This window comes from Apodemus sylvaticus, chromosome 3, assembly GCF_947179515.1.
Source record: "Apodemus sylvaticus chromosome 3, mApoSyl1.1, whole genome shotgun sequence".
NCBI classification, from domain to species: domain Eukaryota; kingdom Metazoa; phylum Chordata; class Mammalia; order Rodentia; family Muridae; genus Apodemus; species Apodemus sylvaticus.
This window is the reverse complement of record NC_067474.1, coordinates 59,152,462-59,170,808: the sequence shown is the minus strand read 5'-3', so window position 1 is coordinate 59,170,808 and position 18,347 is coordinate 59,152,462. Positions and strand designations below refer to the sequence as shown.

General features: G+C 48.7%; 1 protein-coding gene and 1 pseudogene across 1 annotated transcript; one reads left to right on the top strand and one right to left on the bottom strand.

The window, feature by feature from the left end:
• Positions 1-6,316: 6,316 nt before the first annotated feature.
• On the top strand, positions 6,317-6,524 carry LOC127679888 (protein transport protein Sec61 subunit gamma-like; annotated as a pseudogene).
• Positions 6,525-9,520: 2,996 nt separating this feature from the next.
• Aldh1b1 (aldehyde dehydrogenase 1 family member B1) lies at positions 9,521-14,627 on the bottom strand. The gene is made up of 2 exons (XM_052176419.1): positions 14,488-14,627; positions 9,521-11,655 (listed from the first exon to the last, which is right to left on the bottom strand). The coding sequence occupies exon 2, from the start codon at positions 11,644-11,646 to the stop codon at positions 10,087-10,089; it is 1,560 nt and encodes a 519-aa protein (XP_052032379.1). The 5' UTR covers positions 11,647-11,655; positions 14,488-14,627; the 3' UTR covers positions 9,521-10,086.
• Positions 14,628-18,347: the final 3,720 nt, after the last annotated feature.

The window sequence follows — 18,347 nt, the reverse complement described above, 5'->3', positions numbered from 1 at the left end:
CAGAATAAAACGAGCAGCCGAAGGCCAAGCCACCGGCTGCCCAGAAGAAGTGTAGAGAGAAAGCAGTAACATCCACATCATTTTAATTATAACATATTTAAGCTCTTATAATTTTTATTGCTGTTGTTTATGCTCACTATGTCTAATTCATAAACTCAGCTTATCATAGGCATGTATAGGCATGTATATAGAAGATAGTAGAAGTGCTTTCTGCACGGGTCTGTGGCCCTGACTTTGACCCACAGAACCCACGTAAGCTGGGCGTGGGGGCTGGACAGATGGCTCAGCGCTTAAGAGCACCGACTGCTCTTCCTGAGGTCCTGAGTTCAGTTCCCAGCAACTACATGGTGTCTCACAACCATCTGTGATGGGATCTGATGCCCTCTTCTGGTGTGTCTGAAGACAGCTAAAGTACTCACATGCATAAAATAAAGGAGGAAGAGGAAGGAAGGACAAAGAGGAGACAGCAGCAGCAGCAGCAGCAGGGCACAGTGGTGCAAACCTGTAATCCCAGAACTGGGAAGCAGAGATGGGTAGATCCCTGGGGCTCACTGTCTAGACAGCCTCGCCTAATCAGCAAGCTGCCAGCCAATAAGAGACCCTGGCTCACAAATTAAGGTCACTTCTGAAGAATGGCATCTGAGATCCTCTGCCTTCCACAGGTACACACACTCACGGATGTACCTGCACGATCATGTGCCGCATACACGTTTATCTGCACAAACACGTACACACGACACAGTCTGAAAGTTGTCTCTGGAGGAGTCTTGGATTGTATTCTCCACAGGTAAGGGGATACCACAGTGACTCTAAAGCCTGTATTCAACCCCAAAGGTGTTCCCTTATTACCCTAGACCACCAGAACGCTGGGTCTTCGTAAGGTGGATAGTTTTCCTACAGGTTTTGCAATGAAATTAATTCCTATCTTTGGAAACTGCCACTCTCCCGTCTCCCAGGATTGAGGATGTAGGGCAGACATTCAGAGCCATGCAGCAGGGAACTGTCCCCTCTAATGACTTTACTCATTCTCGGGCTTCACTGGGAACTCGTGAATGTTAAATCAGAGAGACTTATTATGTGATATTTTAATTAATTAAGGGAAACCACATTGCTCTGGTGTCTGCAGCGTAATGAATTCAGGACATGGAGCCCGACAGCAGGCTTGCTACAGTGGCTCAGTAGAGCCTAATGCTCTCCTGCAGTCTGAACGCCATTATAAGTCAGGGCTGCCTGTGAGCTCTGCCTTGGTGGCCTCCTAGCTGAGAGGTCATCTCCACCCCACCCCACCCCCACTCCCCACCTCATTCCCCCACCCCCACTCCTGGGCAGAGAGTTCTCACAAGGCTCATCATTGTGGCTGGCTGTAAAGTGTCTGGAAGGATGTAGCTGGCTAGATGGAGACACAGCACCATTCAACAGGAGAGCCTTATGAATATGTCCACTAGCGTTCTGGAACCAGTGTCCTGTGGTTATGGAACGATGGCTGTATTGTGTGTATTTTCCTTATGGTCTCCCTCCTCCATCAGTTGGGATTTGCACAGTTTTGTCCAGTTCCCTGCTGTATCCCCAGCACCTAGCACAATTCCCAGCACACAGTGAAACACTTAATAAAAGGTGTTAAATAAACAGACAAGCTGACCACCTTCCCCTGTCCTTAAGCCTGCTCCTCCAGCAAGGTTCCCTGTGTGGTTTTTTCCTGAGACAGGTTTTCATGTAGTCTAGGATGGCCTCAGACTTAGAATATTGCCAAAAAAATGACTGTGAACTTAGGGTCCTCCTGCCTCTGTCTCTAAAGTGCTTAGATTCCAGGTGTGCGTCACCAAGCCTGATTGTATGTGGCACTGGGGACCAGTGCTTCATGCATGCTAGGCAATCATTTGCTGAGCTATAGCCTTAGATCCAAGGCTCCCTTTTATGGTAGCTGGCACCCCCATACACCCCAACCACAAGAGCTACCTTTGACTCTCCTCTTGCACCAATCTGCCCCCTGTTACCTTACCCTACTTCATAGTTGGCCAGGCTCTCCCACTATACCACAACTTGGTCAAGCTAATATCATAGTGGACAGAGTAACAGTGTCCTACACAGTCTGCGCCAAGGTCATTGTCCACATGGAAGCAGAGTGGCCTATAGAAAGTGAATATGAACCTGTGCCTCACAGGGCTTCCTATCGTGGGGCATGGCTTCTAAGGGTGCTGGCCAGAGTGCTCCAACCTCTGACTACCTAGTTCCCCAGTCTCCCTGCTCCTGTGGGAACAGCTTACCTGTCTCTCCATCTCTGAGTTCTCACAGGCTCTGCCCTCCCTCTCCCAGAAGGCCTACACCTTACCAATGGCCTTGTCACTTCCTTATCCATCAGGATCTTGTGTCCCATTCCTGCCGGGCCTTGCCCTTGTGGTGAACAGAGTGGAGAAAGCAGAGGAGAGAAAAAAGGGTCCAGGTGGTGTCTGCTCTACTTAGCTGCTTAACAGACATTGACAGCATCTCCATGGAATACCGGAGGGCAGATGGGAGCTCTGGGTGAGCTGGTGCCTTGTGGGTACTTGGTAAATACATCCCTTTCCTCTAGTGGTCTCTTGGTGCCTTGGTTTCTGCACTCCTATTTGTGACTGCTCATGTCATCCTGTTCTGTAATTGTCTTGCTTACAGAGGGTGAGCCCTGCAGGGCTGTCTGTCTGATTTGCTTTCTCCCAGTGGTCTTCTTATAATCAGGACTTTTTTTCTTTTTCGGGTCAACGAATGATCTGAGCAAATTAGTAAAAGTGGAGACCACCAGCGATCAGCCCTATACCTGTAATGGTGTCAATCCAAATGGAAGTTCCTAGGGGGTGTCTGAGCTGATAAGGGCAGGTGTGGCTGAGGCTCAGCCGTTGTGGATTGGGGGCCTGGAGGCTGGATTAGGTGGATTCCTGCGTATACTCCCTTGTCTGGCTTTTCAGGCATGCTCATGGAAAACTGGCCCAAATAAGCTGTTTATTAAGCTGCTCAGAGCTGAAGCGATGGGTTTGTGGTTAGGAGCACTTGCTGTTCTTCCAAGAGACCTGAGTTCAGTTCCCAGTACCCATGTCAGGCAGCTCACAGACACCTGAAATTCCAGCTGCCAGGTATCTGATGCTATCTCCTGGCTTCTGTAGGCACCTGACACACATGGCATGCAGACACAGGCACCCATACACACACATGGCATGCAGACACAGGCACCCATACACACACATGGCATGCAGACACAAGCACCCATACATACACATGGCATGCACACACAGGCACCCATACACACACATGGCATGCACACACAGGCACCCATACACACACATGGCATGCACACACAGGCACCCATACACACACATGGCATGCAGACACAGGCACCCATACACACACATGGCATGCAGACACAGGCACCCATACACACACATGGCATGCACACACAGGCACCCATACATACACATGGCATGCACACACAGGCACCCATACATACACATGGCATGCAGACACAGGCATCCATACATACACATGGCATGCAGACACAGGCATCCATACATACACATGGCATGCACACACAGGCACCCATACACACACATGGCATGCAGACACAGGCACCCATACACACACATGGCATGCAGACACAGGCACCCATACATACACATGGCATGCAGACACAGGCACCCATACACACACATGGCATGCACACACAGGCACCCATACATACACATGGCATGCACACACAGGCACCCATACACACACATGGCATGCAGACACAGGCACCCATACATACACATGGCATGCACACACAGGCACCCATACACACACATGGCATGCAGACACAGGCACCCATACACACACATGGCATGCAGACACAGGCACCCATACACACACATGGCATGCAGACACAGGCACCCATATACACACATGGCATGCAGACACAGGCACCCATACACACACATGGCATGCAGACACAGGCACCCATACACACACATGGCATGCAGACACAGGCACCATACATACACATGGCATGCAGACACAGGCACCCATACACACGTGGCATGCAGACACAGGCACCATACATACACATGGCATGCAGACACAGGCATCCATACATACACATGGCATGCAGACACAGGCACCCATACATACACATGGCATGCAGACACAGGCACCCATACATACACATGGCATGCAGACACAGGCACCCATACACACGTGGCATGCAGACACAGGCACCATACATACACATGGCATGCAGACACAGGCACCCATACACACATGGCATGCAGACACAGGCACCATACATACACATGGCATGCAGACACAGGCACCATACATACACATGGCATGCAGACACAGGCACCATACATACACATGGCATGCAGACACAGGCACCATACATACACATGGCATGCAGACACAGGCACCATACATACACATGGCATGCAGACACAGGCACCATACATACACATGGCATGCAGACACAGACACCATACATACACATGGCATGCAGACACAGGCACCATACATACACATGGCATGCAGACACAGACACCATACATACACATGGCATGCAGACACAGGCACCATACATACACATGGCAAGCAGACACAGGCACCCATACATACACATGGCATGCAGACACAGGCACCCATACATACACATGGCATGCAGACACAGGCACCCATACACACATGGCATGCAGACACAGGCACCATACATACACATGGCATGCAGACACAGGCACCATACATACACATGGCATGCAGACACAGGCACCATACATACACATGGCATGCAGACACAGGCACCATACATACACATGGCATGCAGACACAGGCACCCATACATACACATGGCATGCAGACACAGGCACCCATACATACACATAAATGCATCTTTTAAAAAAAAAGTAAACTTCTCAGTTTCTACTTGCTTCCTGGAAAAATTAATTAGAAATCAACATTCGCCAGGCAGTGGTGGTGCACGCCTTTAATCCCAGCACTTGGGAGGCAGAGGCAGGCGGATTTCTGAGTTTGAAGCCAGCCTGGTTTACAGAGTGAATTTCAGGACAGCCAGGGCTACACAGAGAAACCCTGTCTCAAAAAACAAAACAAAAAAACCAAAACAAACAAACAAACAAACAAAAATCAGCACTCTTACTTTACAGTACTGTATTAAGGCCCAAGTGGTATGTAAGGAGCCCTGGTACCGTGCTTGACCACGGAAGTATGAGCTTGGTGAACGTCAGTAGAAAGGATGTCTGGGTGCATGGAGGGCCTCCAAATGTCAGTTATCTACCACAGCTCAGCCTTGCAGTCCAGACATGCTGCACTGCACCAATGCTCAGGGACGCCTCCTTTCCTCCTTTGAGGGGATACAGTCTATGCCAGCCAGGAAGGCATGGCAGCAGGATGTGAAGTCCCTCTCACCCTGTGTCCGCAGTCCTGAGGAAATGCATAATAATGTGCACAGGCTGCTTCTTTTCCTCTCTCTGATTCAGTCTGGATGCCCGGGCCACAGCATGGCACCAGCTAAGTTTAGGGTGGGTTTTCTCAATTTGGCTAAACTTCTCTGGGAGGCTGAAACAAGCCAGTCAAGCTGACAATGAAAATTCGCCATCATACTCAGAAACCCTCACTACTGTGCCCTGGGGGAGGGGGGATGTGATGGCCTCTTAAGAGAAGTGCATACGCCGGGGGGTGGGGGGTGGGGGGGGGAATCCCAGCACTTGGGAGGCAGAGGCAGGTGGATTTCTGAGTTCGAGGCCAGCCTGGTCTACAGAGTGAGTTCCAGGACAGTCAGGGCTACATAGAGAAACCCTGTCTTGGAAAACCCAAATCCAAAAACCAAAAGAGAGAGAGAGAGAGAGAGAGAGAGAGAGAGAGAGAGAGAGAGAGAGAGAGAGAGAGAGAGAGACACGTGCATAGAGTTAGGGTCATGTCAGCGTTAGAAAAGTCTCACAGGCGCGGTGGTGTCCTAGAAAGGGAGAAGAGACGCAAACAAACCTACAACCCTTGAAAAGCCGTTTCAGACCAAACCCATGTCACGGCCGTCATTACAATAGTGAAGGAAGATGGGAGATAGACTTCAGCTGGGAGAGCGATTGCTTAGCACTCACAATGCCCTGGATTTGACCCGCAGCACCTCATAAAACTGGGTGTGGAGGTGCAGACCGGTAATCTAGGCACTCAGGAGGTGGAAGGGGAGTATCAGAAGTTCACTGGACTCAATTCTCCCCTAAGCTACGTGTCTCTACATGTCTCTACATGTCTCTACATGTCTCTACATGTCTCTACATGTCTCTACCCTCTCAAACGCCGTCCCACAAACATGAATCAGGTAATGCAGTTTGTCCAGCCAAGTCTGCAGTTTGTAAAGGACTCAATTCCGCTGGTTAAAAGATACACCAAACCTGACAGAACAGAGGTTCCAGAAGATTGCCATGGCCGCAGAGATAGCATTTTCTATCAAGGGATTCACTGGCTCCTTCGTGAAACAGATCCACATCCCTATTGATGACATTATTGTGGGTGGCTGAGTCCTTTCTCATCCTGGGACGAGTGAACCACTGAGGGGGTGACAAGCTCATGACGTAAAACATTGCTGGGATGCTTTGTGGTTTTTGTTTCTTTCCTCCTTATGAGGTTTTCTATTTCTAAGTTAAAATAACTTCAAAATAGACACTTTTTCCATAACAAAAAAAGAAAGAAAAGAAAAGAAAGAGAGAAGAAGTTCAAGGCCATCCTTGGCTACGTAAGATGTTCTGAAAAACAAAATTGTTTTGATGATAGGTTATTGAAAAGACAACCAGGGCATAGAATTCACAAGGTGTAGCATTCACAGGCTGTGGCACATTCACTGGGTGTAGCATTCACAAGAAGCAGCCTTTAGGAGTGATCTGTTAGCACCATGATTTATCACCATAGAAGACAAGGACACAGCTTGGCTTCAGCCTCTGACCTTGACCTGCAGACTTGAATTTTCCTTGGCTACCAACCATAGTGTGTGTGTGTGTGTGTGTGTGTGTGTGTACAGGCAACAAGACTGACAATAAACAGTGACTCTGAGGTTAGAAGCTAGCAAAGCTCTCCCAATGAGGAGACTCAGTAGAGGTGAGGAGGATGACAGTGAAAGTCCCCAAACGACAGGTGTGGACCGGCTCTGGGCAGAACAGGCATTTCCCATGGGTCTTTGTGCTTAGTTATCAGCTAAGAGAAATCAAAATGAATCCTAGAAACATGGGGGTGTGGGTAAGTTGGTAGAGATTACTACCTGGATCCTGGTTGTCAACTTGACTATATCTGGAATGAACTACAATCCAGAATTGGAAGGCTCACCTGTGATCCTAATCTGGCAGCTGGTAGATACAAGTTTCTGACCTGGATCTTGGCTTGGAGATCTTGAGGCAGATTGGCTATGAATCCCAGATTAAGACAGGGAGAACTCTGAGTTCAAGGTCAACTGGGACAAAGCAAGTCCCAGATACAGGTGTGATGGCACACACCCTTAATCTGAGCCACACCTTCTGCTGGATATCTACATAAGGACATTGGAAGAAGGAAGATTTACTCTCCTTTACCTGCTTGCCTTGTGTGACTGAGCAACTGCTAGATCCTTGGACTTCCATTCACAGCTGCTGCTGACCATTGTTGTGGAGTTAGACTACACACTGTAAGTCATCAACAAATTCCCTTACTATATAGATACTACCCATAAGTTCTGTGACTAGAGAATTCTGACTAATACAAAAGTTGGTACCAGGAGTGGGGTATTCCTGTGACAACCTGACCATGTTTTGGGGAGGACAGTGGAAGGACTTTGGAACTTTGAGCTAGAAGAGCCATTGGAATGTTAAGAGCTCTATGGGATGTTCTGTAAGAGCTTGGAAGATAATGTTGAGAACAGTGAAGAAGATGGAGGCTTGGCTTGTGAAATTTCAGAAGGAAAATTAAAGACTCTTATCAGGGCTGTTGCTATTTTGAGTGTGAAGAGTCTGTGGTTTTGGTTAGCTGGGGCTGAAGGATCAGCTATGATTAACAAGATATCAGAACTACTAAAGCAAAACCTTTGAATTACTGGGACTATTGATGCCAATTAACTGGAGCTAAGAAATTAGTGGTGATTAAGAAGAGACCAACATCACTGAAGTGACATCTTCTGGGAAGTATTTTCTGAGAGCACAAAGAGGCTGTGTTCCAGAGATAGCCCAGGTTGTACCTTGTGCAGTGGCTAGACTTGGTAATGTGTAAGAGTCACCCAAGTGGTACTGGTTTTGAAGGCATGGAGGAGTCGCGAAGAACAGCTGAGGCTGGGCACTGTGAGAGGCCACAGAAGGCCATTAGTGAAGGTGCAGCCTCAGTTGCAATTGATGACCCAGGGCTTGAAGGGGTCATGCAAAGGATTTGAGGCCTGGCACCATGAGGGGAGTCTATGAGAGGCTATTGGTGAAGCCTAGTTGCAGCGGAACACAGTGTTTTGGAGATGCCAGTACCAAGGACAGCAGCAGCTGGAGAAGTGACCCAAGCCCTTGGAAGAATCCAGAAGATTGTGAGTGGATCACAGACATTGGACAGTTGGAGTCTGATTTTGGTTTTGATTATATCTGTGCCCTGATATTTTTCTCTCTTGAAGGAAGAAGGTATTTTAGTGGAGCCCACGGTTAAGAGACTTTGAACTTTTTAAAAACCTAGAATTTTGAAAGATATTGGATATTTTAAAGAGATTGAACTTTTAATATATAAAGACTGTGGGATTTTTTAAGTTATTTAGAGTGTTGGAGATGGCTCAGTGGTTAAGAGCACCGACTGTTCTTCCAGAAGTCCTGAGTTCAATTCCCAGCACCCACATGGTGGCTCACAACCATCTGTAATGGGATCCAATGACCTCTTATGGTGTGTCTGAAGAGAGCAATGGTGTACTCATATACATAAATAAATAAATCTTTTTTTAAAAAGTTATTTAGATCTTGGAGATGAAATAGAAAGTAAGGGTTGAGGCTTAATAGTAGTGTGTGTGTGTGTGTGTGTGTGTGTGTGTGTGTGTGTGTGTGTGTGAAGTTGACAAGGAGTCAATTGTACTAGCTGGTTTTGTGTGTCAACTTTACATAAGCTGGAGTTATCACAGAGAAAGGAGCTTCAGGTGAGAAAATGCTTCCATGAGATGCAGCTGTAAGTCATTTTCTCAATTAGTGATCAAGGGGGTAGGGCCCATTGTGGGTGGTGCCATCCCTGGGCTGGTAGTCTTGGGTTCTATAAGAAAGCAAGCTGAGCAAGCCAGGGGAAGCAAGCCAGTAAGAAACATCCCTCCATGGTCTCTGCATCAGCTCCTGCTTCCTGAACTGCTTGAGTTCCAGTCCTGACTTCCTTAGTGATGAACAGCAATGTGGAAAAGTAAGCTGAATAAACCCTTTCCTCCCCAACTTGTTTCTTGGTCAAAATGTTTGTGCAGGAATAAAAACCCTGACTAAGACAATCCTCTCTGGGTCAGAGACAGTAAAATGTTCAGCATAAAGAAAAACATAGATATAGACTTGCAAACTGAACACTGAGCTTATTTTAATTTTAAAATGAAAGTAATTTCTATACCCTAATTAAGTGCACAATTTGGTAGTAAATCAGTACAACTGCAAAGTTGTCCAGCTATGTCCATTACCCCATTTCACGACATTTTCAAAAATCACCCGAAGAGGAGCCCTGTATCCACAAGCAGTTGTTCCTCCAATCCCCCGCCTACCCCCACCCCCGAGTCCCTGCCAAACTCTACATGAGGCTGGTATTCTGTTTTTGAGGATTGTTCATTTGCCCCAGATCAGTCCATCATTCCTTTTTATGGCCAGTCAATGGTCTTGAACATGTCTGCCTTCTGGAGACTCCTAAGGTTTCCTGGCAAACTCATCTGTGAAGTGGGAGCTGGGGATGCGATGAGCTACACTCTGAGCCCAGCCACCGCCTCTGCTTTAAGTAGGATAGCTCTGATTTAATTATTTGTTGACAGCTCTTGTAACACATCATTGGGAACTCAAGCTGAGATCAAATTTTGTCTTCTGCTGTCTGGATGCTGTGAAGCTGCAGGACAGGGTTGGGTCTCCAAGGTGGGCAATCTCAGGAATTCTTCTCAGGAACCTTGATGGTGACAGTCTTCACCTCTGTGTATGCTTTGAGCCCGTCCTCCCCCAGCTCCCTGCCATTGCCCGACTCCTTAAAGCCTCCGAAGGGCGTGTGGCAGGTGACAATGTTGTAGGTGTTCACCCACACCGTCCCGGCTTGCAGGGCCTGGGTGAAGTACAGGGCCTTGTCCAGGTCTCGGGTGAACACAGCTGCAGCCAGGCCGTACCTGGTGTTGTTGGCTCTCTGGATTACTTCTTCGATCTTCTTGAACTTGAACAGAGGCTGCACGGGCCCGAAGATCTCCTCCCTGGCGATCCTCATGTCATCCTGAACGTCCCCGAAGACTGTGGGCTTGATGAAGAAGCCACGCTCCCCAAAACGATCACCGCCACAGAGAAGCTTCGCCCCTTCCTTCTGTCCCAGCCGGATGTAGCCCAGGATTCGCTCAAACTGCTCCTTGTCCACCTGAGGTCCCTGTTGGGTGTCCAACTCAAAGGGGTTCCCTACTCTCCTCTGCTTGGCCTTCTCCACAGTTCGCTCCAGAAACTCTTGATAGATGGACTCTTCCACGAATGTCCGGGATCCCGCGCAGCAGCACTGGCCCATGTTGAAGAAGAGGGCTTCGTGACACTGGTCTACGGCATGGTCCATGTCGGCGTCTGCCAGCACAATGCTGGGGCTTTTCCCACCCAGCTCCAGGGTGACTCTCTTGAGGTTGGAATCACCAGCGGCCTTCTGAATCAGGTGGCCCACCTCGGTGGAGCCTGTGAAGGCGACTTTATCCACATCCATGTGCTGGGCAATGGCCGCTCCTGCCGTGGGACCATAGCCAGTGATGATGTTCACCACTCCTGGGGGAAACCCTGCCTCTTTGATGAGGGAGGCCAAGTACAGAGCAGAAAGTGGGGTTTGCTCTGCCACCTTCATGACCACAGTGTTGCCCGTGGCGAGTGCTGGAGCCAGCTTCCAGCCCTGCATGACCAGTGGAAAGTTCCACGGGATTATCTGGCCACAGACACCCACTGGCTCATGGCGGGTGAAGCAGAAATGTTCACCATCCATAGGAATGGTTTTACCGTGCCACTTGTCAGCCCAGCCAGCAAAGTAACGGTACACCTTGATGACTTCATCCAGATCCAAGACATAGGACTCCTGAAAAGGTTTCCCATTATCCAGGGTCTCCAGTGAGGCCAGGTACACGCGATCCCGTTCCACGAGATCAGCTAGGCGGTTCAGCAGCCGGCCCCGCTCTGAGGCGTCCATCCTGCGCCATGGGGACCCCAGGCGGAAGGCTTCCCGGGCAGCTTTTACAGCCAGATCCACATCTGCCCGGTCACCCTCAGCCACGTGCCCGATGACTTCGCCGGTAGTGGGGTTCACCGTGGGGAAGGTCTTTTTGCTGACCGCATCATGCCACTCGTTGTTGATGAACAGCTGGTTGTAGTGGATCTCTGGGTTTGGGATTGGGTTCGGGAGAGCAGCCGCTGTAGAGTATGGGGCAGTCCTGCCCTGGAGGCAGAAGAGCCGGGGCACCAAGAATCGGGCGCTCAGCATCCTGAGGACCTTGGAGCAGATAGAAAAAAAAAAAAAACAACAATCTGAGCAGGTGGGAGTGGACAAAGCTACCCAGAGGCCCAGCGAGAGGAAGGAGTGTTGCCTCCAAAGCATAGGTTGTGGGGTACAAAGTCCACCCATCATGTCCCCTTCAAGTCTGGTCCACTCACTCTTTCACCTCTTCTGTGTCTCTTGTCAAATATCACCTTCTCTGCATAGCCAGCCCTTCTTGTTCCTCCTGCTGCAGTGTTTGAAAGGGACCTATGGCTCATCACAAGGCTGAAGCCCACATTCTGGATGGAAATTTAAGGTGCTAACGAGACACACCAGGCATGAAGTTCTGCATGGATTGATAGGACCTCTGAGAAAAAGCCCACGCTATGAAAATGAGGCAGAAAGGCCAGTCTGTGCGACAGAAGCCTGGTCCTCTGTGAACCTTTAACGTTTGAGCAGCTAAACTCCTTTCCAGCCCTGCTCCCTCCCAGTTGGAAACAACCTGACCTTTAATAACCCGCCTCTGTGTCTGCTACAAATATGTGTTTCTGCTTAGTTCCCTATCTGGGAACACCAGAACACGGATATAATCAGAAACTGCGATAACTGGTGATATTGCCCATCTGATAAGAGTGCTTGATTAGCACGTACAAAGCACTAGGTTCAATTACCCTATGACATAAACCAGATATGGGGCTCATCGCTGTGACCCTAGCACTTCAGAGGTAGAGGTAGGAGGATCAGGAGTTCAAGGCCATCACTGGCTCCACAGTGAGTTTGAAGACAAACTCTGATACACAACAGGTTCTGTCTCAACAAACAACAGCATCCACAAAGCAACCTTGGGACACTTCTGGAGGTGTCCTCTGAACCTCCAAAGTAGGTTTCTCAGTCTCACTCGCCATGTACCAACTTTACACCCACACGCATCGTTGTCTCTAAGCACGTTAGTAGGATGAGCTCCCCTAGGGTAGGGATTTGGTTGCTGTTGTTCTGAGGTCTGCTAGTGTCGCAGACCCCGAGGGAAGGGACTCTGAGGGATCAGAATATCTCCAGGAAGCTCTCTTCTGAGAGTGACAATAACCTGGAGTTCCAGAAGATACTCACCAATCCAATAATTTGTGTCAGAGATAAAATTTGCACCTGCATACCTCCTGGCTTGTGTTTTACCTTGTCTATTAAATTTTAGTGTGGCTACAGGCAAGGCCAAGAAAAACTAAGGACCTTTCTTTTCCCAGTTCTGGCCTAAACCACACGTAAAGTCCTTCTCAGGCTGGACGCTGTAACTCACAGCGATAACCGCACAAGCCCTTGGGAGTCCAAAGCCAGCCTGGTCTACAGTATGAGCCTCTGCCTCAACAAAACAGCACAAACAGTTATTAATTCTGCTCTTCCGTCAGATTCACCGCTATGGTTATGTCCGGTCCTGGTGTTGACCCATTGCTAAGGCACGGTAGCTACTGGACAGGAATACTGAGTGGTACTCTAAGAAAACATGGAGATTTCCACAAAGGCCACTGAGGAACTGAGAACTGAGCAGGAACCCTAGAGACTTGGGAACCCTGTTCCCTCAAATGCAGAGTTCCCTGGGGTGCTGTTGAATGGGGTCGTGCATGTATAAAACCAGAGATCCACTCCTGCAGGCATCAGAACACTCAAGGCCTCAGAAACCAACCTGGCAGAGCCCCCCCAAGCCCAGCAGAGTGGGATAGGGCTTAGTTTTCTGGGGTGCAAGCCAAGCATCAGCTGAGGTGGGTCTGTTTATTGTCACCTAAACCAGCAGTGACTTATGATAAAATGTAAACGTATCTAAAAATCGCATAAAGGATTGTTAGACCTTGTTTCTACTTCCTAGCTTAGGTACACAGTGAATCTCTGGCCAGGAGAGAAACGGTGTGCCTTTTCTGCCTCACTCAGAGCCCTACTCCACCCAGCAGTAAAATGTAATTGCACCAGCCTGACCCCTGACCCCCAGCCCCATGTGCAGGGACAGAAACAAAGAACTCTTCCAGGAAAGCAATGACCCAGCCAGGTACTTAACCGTACAGAAATCAGTGTTGACCAGAAAAAAAGCCCTCCTAGGGGAACCTGAACGAGCAGGCCTATCAGGGACATCTGCTTTGTTCTGGGCGTGCTCTCTCTCTCTCTCTCTCTCTCTCTCTCTCTCTCTCTCTCTCTCTCTGTCCCTCTCTCTGTCTCTCTCTGTTTCTCTCTCTGTTTCTCTCTCTCTGTTTCTCTCTCTCTCTCTCTCTCTCTCTCTCTCTCTCTCTCTCTCTCTCTCTCTCTCTCTCTCACTGCTCTTAGGTCACACCAAGGCTCTGCTGCTCGGTATTTCCTTGTGCTTCAAGCAATTGCTTTCATTTTGCACACAGGAAAGTCTCTGGTCACAGGTTATCCCGCTTTGCAGTACGCAGTTCATCTTCTCACTGTAAATTCAGCAGCCTCCCTGCACCCCTCAGGTTGAGTAGAACAGATTTTTATGGCTACTCTAGAGGGGATAACGGAGGTTCAGGGACAGTACTCTCTCATCCTTGGATTCCCAAAGGCCTAGCTTTGCGGTTCCTCCCAATATCAAATGCTCGGTGCCCACTGAGTGAAAGGCCTGCAGTCAGGGCCCGGGAGCACCCACTTAAACGAAGAGAGTCCGGGTCCTAGCCTCCACTATGGCCAGTGGGAACCAAGATGGGAAGGTTGGGGAGGTTCTGTGTTTTCCCAGCCCATCCAACGTCTCCCCGATAGGAAGCCGCGTGGAAAGGACCCAGCAATGCACCCGGGGGAGACCTGCCATTCAGGGACAGAAGAGGTGGCGTGCCCCAGCGCAGAAGGAGGGAGGGCGGCGGTAGCTACCTGCGGCAGTCTGGGGCTCTGGCTCGGAGTCACGCTCAAGCTCAAATTCTGGTACCAGTTAGCGTTCTCCGCTCGGTTCTGCAGCTGTGTGTACTCGCCTCTGCTCAGCCGCTAGGCAGCCAGTGTGGTTCCGTCCCCAGCTAAGCTCCGCCTGCTCCCGGCACCGCCCACCGCTGAGGGCTTTCGGCTCAGCACCCTGATTTCCCCAGCCCTATCATCTTAGGTCCAGTATCACGCACCTTCCAGAGGTTTCTGATTTGGCTTCTCTGGAGTAGGCAGCTCAAATCTGAGAGCCTAAGGACACTTGTTTGACAATCGAAAGAAGGACCCAGAGAGGGTCAGTATTTTCCTAGGATCACAAGCCCCTCTCTATCCTGGAGTCCCTCCTTAAATATCAACCATAGACAGACCTTGCTGATAAGAGTGCCAGCTGATTAGCATTTTTGAACATTCTTGTTCCGAGAATCAAGAGCAGATCGGATACACTCCAAACAAAATGGGTCGCCTTGTTTACGAAGTCTACACTGATCATCAGTCTCTGCTTTGGAACTGAGGGTGGACTGTTGGACCAAGACACTGAGGGGTTTGTAGGAACTGAAAACATGCATTTTAAAAACCACCCTAAAATGCAGTCAGAAAGACAGTGGGAGTGATCCGCATGGGGCTAGGTTGGCGGCCATATCATGGAAGAACCGTGGATGTGTTAGGTAGCTAGTTACAGATTAGGGGAGTAGAAGGACTGTGACTTTATTACTGGTCAAAGGAGTGTGATCTTAACTCTAGAGTGTGTCATAACTCTAATCCTGGGTAGAGATATAACATGCTGTACTGTCTTGGGTGGAAGTGTCGTTAATAGATAACAATCTAAACAACCCTCTAGCAAGATTATTGCAGCCCTTCAAGCTTTCTGGTAAAAAACAAAGACATATAATTCTCCCTTACTTTTAAGAGTGAATCCAAATAGACCTGTCAATCACCCGACAGAAAACATTCCTCAGAAACAGCTGCCTGCTCTAGATAAAGCCCACCCAGAGGTGGTCAGCACAGTGGACTCTGCTGTCTGCTCTCACATGCTCCCTTTTGGCTATTGTACAACCCCCTACTGCTCCGTGACAAACTCTACCTACCCTCTCCCTACGCTCTGTGTGTCTCTTCTAGCTCTTTCCATGAAAGTCACAGAACTAAGGAGCACAAGGGAGGCTGGTGAGATGTCCTGGTGAGTGAAAAACCTAGAGTATTCACCCTTTAGAACTCAAGAAACAAAGTATGTACACCAAGTCTCTGAATGTCCAGGTCAGGCAGGGTCTGTAGAATGCCAGAGGGCAAAGCCAGACCAGTGAGGAGGGGTTATGGGGCACCACAAGCAATACATCCTGGTAAAGCAAAGTAGAAGCTGGACGTGTAGCTCACCTAGTACTTGTGATATTTGAATACAATCCCCAGGGAGGAGACACAACCCAGAAATGCCCCCAATGCTGAAGAATTTACCTCCTTAGGGACCTCCCTAAGTTAAAGCAGGACCCTTAACTATGCAGCAGGGGAGAATTTTAAAGGCGTTAAGGGTTAGTATTTGTTTTTTATGTAAGTGGAGACACAGACAGGAAAAGGACCAAATACACCCAAGTGTGAATATACGGGCTTCTCAAGGAAGAGTCTTGCTTAGTTAGGTGTCTTTACCACAGCCATAGATAGATGCGTGGATAGATAGACGATAGATTGATAGATAGATAGACAGACAGACAGACAGACAGACAGACAGATAGATAGATAGATAGATAGTGTGACTCTAGTTTCTAAGTTACCTTCTTCAAAATATATAATTTACAAGAAGGCAAAAAGACTAAGAAAAGTTTTAAAATTACGTTTTTTGTTGTTTTTTTTTTTTTTAATTTTAAAATATGAGCCGGTTTACACATATCGACCTTGACTTGAAGACCTCCCCCCTGTGACTGAACCCGTCCGGTGGTTTCCTAAGAGGCATTGCATTGCTCAGAGTTAGAGCTGAGAAGGGTGTGCTAACAGCTACACTCAAGGCCATGGACATTCCGACCCCGCAGAATTCTTGGTTGTTTAGAACATCCCGTTTGAGGGTGTCCAGGAAAACAAACAGCTCCTCTGTGGGCAGGCAGTCTGGGTTTTGTCAGCTTGTGTCTTGACTCTCGGCCAGCGGGACCACAATCTGGACCCCCAGGGGGCGTGGCCTCTGCCTCTTCCCATCAAGCTCCCTTAACTTCCGATTTTTCTACCCTTCCTCACACACAACCAAACAAAACAGCTGGCTAAGGACTGTGAGGGTTTGAAATGTGGCTGCTCCCCACACTGGAGAACAAGGAGGCAGGGACATCCCTGCGGATACACTTTAATTCCCCAGAATCCCACAGGAAGGAACATCAAACAAAGATCAGTTAGGCAGGGGGGCGGGGCTCCCCAACGCAGCCACGGGTCAGAATTGCATCAGTAAATTATCATCTCCAAAGCTTACCCTCAGAGATCCAAAGTCACTAGGTGTGGACGAAAGCTCAGGATTTTGTTTTTTTATTTTTTAACTTCCCCACATATGTCTGATGTTCAGCTGTGTATCCATGCTTAGAAAGTATGGGCGGGTCTAAGAGTTTTTCGTGGCTTCTATAAGGACACCATGTTTCCAGAAAAAGACTTCTGTGAATGTCATGCATTTAAATTCTAACCAGTACCCCTAGCCCAAACACTTCATAAACTGCCGGGCATCAGAATCCAGCAAGGTGGTTGGTTCTGTTGTAAAAGCATTAAACAAACTTCAAAACCAAGAGTCTTAACATTTCCTTACATTTTTAAATTAGATTTAAATTAATACAATGAGGACTAAAGAAAGGTGAACAGTTTCAAGATCAAAATCAAAAATAAAAATGCCATGAAAATAGCTAAATTTGTACAAAAAAGAAAATGTGCAAAAACAGAATAGCTCAAGATTCCCAGTAGCACTGTGAACCAAGAGAAGACACTTCAGGAAGTACATTAGACCGCGGTGCCTGACATCATAGCCTGGACCTTAAGATTTCTCATACACTGTCAGATGCTAATGGAATGGGATTTCAGTCTTACACTACTTGATACGGAGATGATGACCTCGAAGTGGCTGAAGATAAAACATGAATTAGCTTTGCAGAGGAGTGGCCATTTTCGAGGGTTGATTGATTGATTGATTGATTGATTGGTTTTAATAAAAATCCTATAACAGGTACTGGGCCTGAAGCCACCGACAGTGTTTGGCTCACAGGATTGATGGGGACAGAGTCCGCTAGCAGAAGCCTCTGGAGGCCACTGCACAAAAGAATGTGCAGAGTGGTGGTGGGGGAGCGCAGGGCAGGTACAGGGAGGGGAGCAGGTGCGGGGGTGGGGGGCGCAGGGCTGATGCAGGGAGGGGAGCAGGTGTGGGGGTGGGGTGCGCAGGGCAGGTGCAGGGAGGGGAGCATGTGTGGGGGTGGGGTGCACAGGGCAGCTGCAGGGAGGGAAGCGGGTGCGGGGGTGGGGTGCGCAGGGCAGGTGCAGGGAGGGGAACAGGTGCGGGGGTGGGGTGCGCGGGGCTGATGCAGAGACGGGAGCGATTTCCTCAGCCTTTTAAAGCCTTATATGTCTAGGAAGAAACTGAAGATTCCAGCTCCAAGGCTCATGGGCAGATGCTAGGAAGAAACTGAAGATTCCAGTTCCAAGGCTCATGGGCAGATCAAATCCAAACAAAGAACTCCGGGAACTCCGCGAGTAGATCATTCCGCACTGGCACCTACATCTGTATCAGGATGAGGATGAGTCTGCAGGGACTGGACATTTTAAAATAAAAATGTTTTTAAAAACCCAGAGGTGACTCCCCTTCTCTTGGGAGG

Bases quoted from the DNA above. Each gene is read 5' to 3' on its own strand.
- Aldh1b1 (XM_052176419.1), bottom strand. From the start codon at position 11,646: ATGCTGAGCGCCCGATTCTTGGTGCCCCGGCTCTTCTGCCTCCAGGGC.